Source organism: Anopheles aquasalis, chromosome 2 (genome assembly GCF_943734665.1).
Source record: "Anopheles aquasalis chromosome 2, idAnoAquaMG_Q_19, whole genome shotgun sequence".
NCBI lineage: Eukaryota > Metazoa > Arthropoda > Insecta > Diptera > Culicidae > Anopheles > Anopheles aquasalis.
This window is the reverse complement of record NC_064877.1, coordinates 57,199,506-57,208,146: the sequence shown is the minus strand read 5'-3', so window position 1 is coordinate 57,208,146 and position 8,641 is coordinate 57,199,506. Positions and strand designations below refer to the sequence as shown.

Genomic DNA, 8,641 nt, shown 5'->3' with positions numbered 1-8,641 from the left:
AAACGCATTTCCTCCTCGGCCATTTACTGTGGATCGCCGCTCCCCCGTTGCTCCGGAGTGATGACAATGAACAGCAACAAGACGAAGACGTGACTGCCATCACCGAGTACACGGGCTACGACTGGCGCTACTGGCGCTACTCTTACTGCTGCTTATGCTAATCAGAAGGCTACTGGTACCAGCTTTCAATCCTCTTCTCCCTCCGCGTTCCGCCCTCCGCGTTCCGCCCTCCGCACTGTCGTTATCTCATTAGCTAGCACGGGCGAAAATGAGGGTTTCATTTTGATTTCCACATTTAACACTTTATGCTGATTCATGCAGCACCAAGCATAGCAACTGCCTCAGGTCAGGTGACGAATTTCATCACCAGCGGAGGGGTGGGAGAAGAAGGAGACGGCCAGGCATCTGTGACAACAGCGTGGTGCGCCAAACCGCGTAAACAAAATGGCAAGGGGCCGCGAACCAGGAGCCGAAGCTGAACTGTTGTGCCAGTCCACGGTGTCTTACATCCGCTTGGCAATACAGGCTTTCGATACGGTACAGTCTTTGGTGATTAAAAAAAGCGTCGCACGTCCATGCCTGTGACCTGTCGCGATTGGGCGCGTATCGAAGGTAATCTTCTTGACGCACTTTTTTTATGTTTTTCTTCGCACTGCACAGGTCTGGTGTACGTGGATCGTGCTTAATCGAAGGTTTTCTGTCGCAGACTTTTTGGAACTGGGAGCATTACGGTGCAAATTTGAAGACGTCTAAACAGCAGACCAACTGTATCAATAACAGCCGGTACCGAAATCCATCATGGATACAAGGCATCAGCAGGTACCAGACAAAAGGTACGCTCTTCGGCCAGACCGCCAGACAGCTCTCTATGACGTCGCAGTCAAACAGAGCGAATTGGATTTGATCGCATGATCGTCGTCGCGTCATTCGTATGATCAATGCAAGCGATTGTGCAGTCATTGGTTGACTTATCGTAACATCTATGTTGCTTCTACCGAAGAAATGTATGGTAAGAACGATAAGGCATCATTGATTCAGGTTCTTACAATTTGAACATAAATTTCTATCTCATTTAGCGAAATCTACAATATCCGATTCGCTTCTTTAACCCTTTTAATAGGACGGAAAATTGTCTATAAGCCGTTGTTTAGTTGTACATGTTGCCTAAAACGGCTGCAAAACAATTTATTTATAATAATTGAAAGAATCGTTTGATAATGACCTTATATTAAAATCATAGCCACTTTCTTTGCTAAATTAACACCAAAAATTTATGATTATAAGGATTTACTACCCAATAGTGTGTTGTATTGAGCTATAAAAGCTAAATAAAAAAACCTCTTAAAGCTAAGTACATTATATAATAATATAGCAATAGACCATATTGCAGAATGTCTGATCCTGTGTGACCTACATACTCTAAGAATGTACTTATTATTGCTGGTAAAGGTTAAATTGTTTATTGTTTATTGTTAATGAGAGAAGGAAGATGAAATAAAGTAGTATCCTCCATTAAATCGTAAGACTATCTACGGCATTAATAAAAAAAAATTAAGCGCTTTATTCTGTTCCAACATTCTTATAAAAACAAATTGTTGACACCTGCACAAAAAGATAATGCTGTGCGATGTTCTTTAAATACAACTCGATCCAACTTGATCTTGTGCTCAAACTGCCAACATTCTCAGTTTAGCGTGTAACTACAGTTGATCAAGCTCAGCGCTTATTTAGTCTCAAATGATCAACGATATGCCTTTTTGTTATTTTATTGAGTGACTTTTCAGTCAATACTATTATTATGCAACGAAGTTTTATATAAAAGCAATAATTTTGTATACGCTTGAATGTCGAATTGCAAAGGACCACCGGCAATTTATATAGAATCTAGGTAATAGTTGAATGAAAGAAGAATAAAATAACTCAAATTATGTAACTAATGATAATACTACTGGAAAACTCATTACTTCGCTGACTGCACAAGTTTTTCACCATCGCATGGTATCGCCATCGAGAACACCATATCGCAAGTTAACTTTAACCTATCCGTCGGTATGGCATGCAGCAAACTCTTGCATTTCCCCGCACCCCACACTTACCATTTTTGCCCTCCTGCAGTACCGTTGAGCCTTCCATGCCGCCGCCCTTCTTGCTGAACCTAAACATCCAAAAGCACTAGCACGCGAGTACGATGTCCACCGAGGAAAACCTATTACCATCCCATTGACCTTTGATCCGAGGGAGGAAAGTGTCTAATCCACTCGCGGACCCCACTAGCAGCCCGATTAGTGTACTATTCAGTCGCTTAGTCCGCGGAGTCGTTGTTGGAGGTCCTTTTTTGCCACGAAACGATAATCTCTGTACGGAAGTCACTTCAGTTGACGCTGAACTAACCGCAAAGCTGACAAGTCTGTGACCTTAGTCGTGTAGTGGCAGAATCCAAACTAAAAACCTTTCACTCTCTATCGAGCCAACTGCCACCGAGCAGGACACAGCAGGCAGATAGTCCGATGTCACGGAAACCCCGAATTTCCACTTTCCACGCGATGGCAATCGAATTAACTGCTGACCGATCAGACACTCTCTGCACCACCGACTACACCGTTTATTGCACTTCAACCGACGCACCACCGTAGCACCAAAAGAATGATGGAATGCAAAACTCAATCCGTACGCCGCAGGTACTTCTGGACAGAAAGGCTTCCGGCGGAACCGACTGACTGGTTCGTCTCGTTTATCACTTCTGCACTTTGGTGTGTACCGTGTTCGCGGATGATTTCTTCGCCAGCTCTGCGTTGCGTTCTGTTCTGGAATTCACTTTTTTTCCCACTCTTTGTCTTTATCCAGCCAGCTCCAAAATATGCCAATAACAAAAAACACAATCCTTCACAAACATATCACCACGGTCAACGTACGATGCATTCCGGCGGCAGAAGTGTTTTGGGTCGGTCAAACAGAGATTGCATTTGGAAATCCTCGTTTTGCTCGTTTTGCTTCGTTCACTGGGTTTGTGTCTCTATCGCTGGCCACCCCAGAATGCATCCGTCGGAAACGCACACACAAGCTGCACCGAGTCCTGGATCCGGATCCGGACCGTTCGATTATCTGCGAGAAGTCACACACTCTCCGTTAATTCGATAACGCCGACGATTGATTCAACGGCACCACGGCAACCGGACTGAACTGACCGACGACTGTGATGACTGTGATGGTGGCACGCGCGTCCCTGCTACTCCCAGAAGCACCGGGAAAAACGAAGCAATCTTCGATCCAAGCAGTCGGATGTGCTACTGATGCCTCTGGTGCTGGTGCTGGTGCTGGTGCTACTACTGGGCTGCCACCGTGCCTCGCCGTGCGCGTCTCGACAACTGACGATCGGAAGGGAAAATTCATGCAATCGGAAATCTATGATTCGTCCTCTCTTGACGTCGAAAGGCCACATTTTTTACCGTTTGCCACTTGCCTAAGCCGCTAACTCCTCCCTATTGCTCGTTTATGTACGTAGCAAGCACAGAAGGGATGGACAGGATCCGAGAACCCCCGGGGGGTGACAGCAGCGTCCGCCGGTTCCTGCGCACCCAACCCCGCTCGGGGCCGTTTACCTTTCTCACTCACTCGTTTGCACCCTCTCGGTACCGGTGCTGGCGAGGGTGCTACGTCAAATGGTACGATTTGCAGCAGATCTGCTTGCTCTTTGTTGTTGGCTGCTGCCTCTCTGTCCGTCTGCCTGGCGTATCATAGCGGCACACCCGCTAGCTGTCCCTTGCTAAACGGTTGATGATTCCTTCACCTGGGTCCAACGGGGAGCGGGTGGAAGAGGTGGGTTGCGTTGTTGATGTGGAGACTTCTTCTTCTCAGCAGCGCACGCATACGAGCAAGCACACACAGCATCCGCCAGTTGAAACAACAAGTCGTCGTCGCCGTCGTCGTCGTCGTCGTCGTGGTCGAATCCCCGACGATGATGGTGGCTGACAATGGCGGCGGGTGGGTGGTTCGGTGCCTGCTGCCATCATTTGTGGCACTTGTGTTGTCAACTGCCTCCCCCATTCTCTCGGGGGTGCCTCCGGGGGGCTTCGTGTGGTACGAGGGGATTGAAATCGAAAATGATTCTGCATCGCAAATGGCACCAACGAACGAGCGAGCTAGGTTCTGGCCATGCGCAGAGCAACCTGAACTGGACTGGACACGCACACAAGGTAGCGCTAGGACACCACCAACTCACGAACACAACTAACACGGGATTCGGACGGACATGGCGACACTCCAGCATGGCGCTTCTGCTCCAGATAATCCCGCGCAGCACAAGACCACAAGACACACCAGACATAGGACCGTGGAGGCTGGTGGCGTGATGCTGGTCCTATGTGAGCACAGTTGGTGCTCCATTTGGGGCGCAATGGCGGTGGTGACTGGTCGGCTGGCAAGATTGAACCGACTTACGGCGGTTCGAACGGGATTCATCGATCAACATTGTGGCAGCAACAGCTTCTGCTGTGGTGTGCCTGACGATGGTTCAGTGCTTGCGTTGCCGTTGGTGGCGTGGCGCAAGAAGGGTGGCCACACAGCGAACATCAGTGAACGCCAGAACGGAGATCAAGGGCGGATACGCGGTTAATATGGAGGCGAAAAAGTAATTTGGAAATGGGGTTTTTCCCCGGTTTCGCAGCTCTCAGGGCGCACCTCGCTATACAGTGACCTCGATTTCTCGCTCTCGATGTTACTTAAGGTGAAGATACAACAAAAAAGGTTTTCTGTTTCTAGTTTGACATTTGATTTGATTTCATTTGAATTTATATTAAATTACTGATGGGAGTTACTTGGAGGAGGAGTTTAAAAAGAACTTACATTCAGAAGTTAATGTTACTAGCAAAGATTTCTATTGTACATACATAAATAAAATAGAGATAATCGATGAAAAAGGTACCTAAAATTAATCTTAAATGTTTTAGAGCAGATTTGATTAAGATTCTTTAGTTCTTATCAATTGTTGTGTCAAACGATGCGAAATCAACTGCGACTGTTAAACAATTCGATGTGAAATAGTAGAATCAACTAAAGTGTCGAACCTGGCTCAAATAAGGACACAAGTTGTATTATCAGGAATCGTTTCAAAGTAACTCATAAAATAAATTTAAAAAAAACATTTTTAACTAACGAAAAGATCTTAATACCATGAAGATGCGAAGCATATGAGTAAAAAACTAAACAATGACTAAACTCTAAACAGTAAAGCATAACTCCAAATATTTCGAAGAATTCCAATGTTTTGGGAACTATCAATAATTGTTTTAATCAATGTGGTTCCATTGCCATCATTTTAATAAATCGAATAAGTTCAAACTATCCGCAGTTAAATTAACAGCATCATTGTTTTAAGGTTATGAACGCCCAAACACAAGATCCTGGGTGCCACCGAACAATGTATTCAATTCATTTTTGCTACAATAAAACTAAATCAAAAGATGTAACATTTTGATTTTGAATAAACCTCCTATTAAGTACTTAAATACGCTGATTTGATTTTAGATACATAGCAAGGCAGAGCAAACACCAAAAAGCCGAATGATGGTGCTCTGCATGTTGATATCTGACAACATCTCGCGCTCGAAGGATTAATTTTTTTCCTCGTAAATTCAGGATTCAAAGCAGGATGCTTTTCTTTTTTTGTGATAAGTCCTGTGATGCTGCTGTAATCTATCGTTGCTGACATTTGCTTTTCTCCGTGTTCATCGTTTAACTCACTGACCAAATGAAAGAGATCTTGATTTTAAACCATATTCGAAGTAATCTTCCAATTAATTATTAATGGTTCGCAGTTCAGCTCGATTGCAAGAGAACAAATATCATCTCTGCTAACCATCAAACGTTGCATAACTGTTGTTTCCTTTTTTTTCAACATTAATCCTGAAGGATTCGTTTCTCGGTAAGGTGACAAGGAAATGCTTGTCCACAAGCACGCGAGGTACACACTACCCTCTCTCTTTTTTTCTCATTTGCTTTTCTCTACTTTGCTCGCTCTCTCCACCAGCGAGGGTTGTGAAAAGGGGCGTTTTCATGTTGAGATGGGTGGAGCTTACTCGCTTATATGTTCCACGAAATCAACCCTCACCCCCTCTCACCCACGCCAACATCCACCCTAAGAGCATAAAAAGTCCTGCCAGGACCCTTCTGCTGCTGCTGATGCTGATGCTCTGGCGATGCTTGCTTTCCAGTCGCAAGTCGCCGAAGTGAAACACATAAAACCCGCCACCGCTTAACGATGTCCTGTCGCCTTCCACCCATCCGCCACCCTTGGAAGCGGAGCATTAAGGGAGACTCGAAGAGGAAAGGAATCGTTCGTTCGTTCGTTCGTTCGTTCGGAATTGTGAGGTTTTGCGAGGTTAAACATAGATCGAAACAGCAAAGCATAAATATTCAACATTATCGACGACGAGGACGGCGAGGAGAGGAAGGACGAAGGACAAAGGACGAAAGCTCACCCTGCCGTTGAATCTTTGCTCGCTGGTCTCTTAGCGGTCCGTTTGTTTAGTTCTTTTGGGTCCTTTTTCCCTTTTTTGTGTTCTTTTTTTTTGCTTTAAGTGGATCTTGATTTTGGGCAACCAATTTCGTCGTACCGATCGATATCATCCCAAAAAAAAACTCCCAGCAAGGGTCGTTCCATGACGCATACAGTCAATGGCCGCGGCGCAAACAAAAATCATTTAAACCCTCGCCGGCGGTGGAGTCGAGGACGGCGGTGCGCATTAACTTTTCCAACAACTTTCGACGCTGGAAAGCGATCACGCGGTTTGGAGCGAGCCTGAATGGATCCCTGAAAGGTCCCTGCGTTGAGCTATTGATTTTTCACTAAAAATGAAAACTCCATCGCTTCTGTACCCGTTCTCTCTCTCTTGCACTCCGTTGATTTGATTGTTGTGTGTGCCTGTTGTTTTGGTTTTTCCTTTCTTGCATTTCACCACTTTTTATGCTCGCTTCGTATGCTTGTACAGCTTCGCATGCTACGGCAACGTTCGAGGACGTTTGGCATCGAGCCTTCAATCGGAAATGACATCAGAACGTGACCCTTTTCACGGCACATCGTGATGCATTCGCATCCGAGGTCAGAGAAGGTTCGATCCTTGCAGCGCATCGCCACCCCAGGATGCAATCTCCTTCTCGGCTTGCTACGATGCCAAACGCAATCGTCGATCCGGTTCCGGAGTGTAAATCACAATCCAGAGCGAACACCAGGATGCCGGATGCAGTGCAATCGAGTTGAGGTCCAGAGAGAGAGAGAGAGAGAGAGAGTTGCTTGATAATTGATGTCGTTCGACGGTGGACCGGACTTTAATTGGGTTTCGCTACACCGTGCGATAAACTGATTAACGCTGATCATCATCATCATCATCGTCGTGATGGTGTCGCTGTCGGATGCTTTTGGTGGTTCCTTGCATGGTCACTACTGCTGCTGCTGCTGCTGCTGCCGGTGGTGCAACGATGCAAAATTACCACTTTTTGTGGCGTTGCTGGTGGCAGCATCGTTCGTTGCCAATGGCCATGATCACCATTGGCACAACGGACGATTGCAACGTTCCTCCACGGAGCAGCACTGTGGCAAGCGCGCAAATGGATTGGAAAATTAATGGCATCGGATCGTGTGGTGGGTTTTTTTTCTCCTTTTTCACTCTTTTTTTAATCCTTTTCCCATTTGACCTGACCTCATTGGATGCTCGGGGGCGGGAATGTTATCGATTCGTCCCACTTTTTCATGTTGTACATTTGGAATCAAGCTTTTGCTACCGCTCGTTAGTCAAATGTGGACTAGAAGTTTGCTTGCTACTACATGTTTTAGCATAAAAAATACCTTATATCACACAAAAAGAATGATACTAGCTCAATTTAGAACTGGTCGATACTTCAGGAATTGAGTTAAGTTGTCATACAAGTTTTCATTCCACTTGCAACCAAACAAAATGGAATTTTCTACCCCAACCAAACCGACGCAACTCGTTCAACTCGCACTGGAACTCATACCTGTGCACACGTAGACAGCAACAGAATGAAATGCTCATCGATCACAATTCCCGCGTAGCACCGAGTACCAAGCGAAAATTTCAAACTAATTATGTCCGTAGAACACGCACCGGAACAGCGCCAAAGAGCGTCATCATCCGGCAACCAGCATCCGACGAGGATACGCACACCACGAGGAACGAGGGACAACATTATAAATCTAGCCCTCGCCTAATCCTACTTAATCTTTCCACTTTCCACCATTGCGATGGCGTTGGTTCCGTCCTCTCGTAGCTCAGTCATGCTGCTGCTCATCAGTCAAATTACCGACACAGCGCAGAACGCCAGCGACCGAACGTAGCATCAGTCCGATAAAGCAGAAGCATGACAACCCCGACGACGAACGACGAACGACGAACGACATTTTAGATGAAAAAGGAAAAGTTTTCCCACTCTCCGGGCGCCCCGTTAGACAGGGGCAGGGAGTGGAGCAAAGGACATTCACTTAAATTCGATTTTCATACCAACGCCATGGTTCGTTCTCGTTTCTGTGCTCTGGCCCACCGGCTCCGGACATTCCCGGTGATGAACGTCGTTCGCATTCCGTCGCCATCCAGCCCCGGACAGCCCGGTGGCAGTTAAGAGTCCCGGT

The 8,641-nt window shown here is 46.2% G+C and overlaps 1 protein-coding gene and 1 pseudogene across 1 annotated transcript in view; both read right to left on the bottom strand.

The window, feature by feature from the left end:
• The window catches only part of LOC126571806 (photoreceptor-specific nuclear receptor-like), a 21,038-nt gene extending 18,809 nt beyond the window's left edge, over positions 1–2,229 (bottom strand). The window contains exon 1 of the mRNA XM_050230633.1: positions 2,097–2,229. Coding sequence (XP_050086590.1) covers positions 2,097–2,163 — 67 coding nt within the window. The 5' untranslated portion in view covers positions 2,164–2,229. The remainder of the gene's footprint in view (positions 1–2,096) is intronic.
• LOC126575882 (angiopoietin-4-like) overlaps positions 1–8,641 on the bottom strand; it is a 36,523-nt pseudogene that overhangs the window by 21,775 nt on the left and 6,107 nt on the right.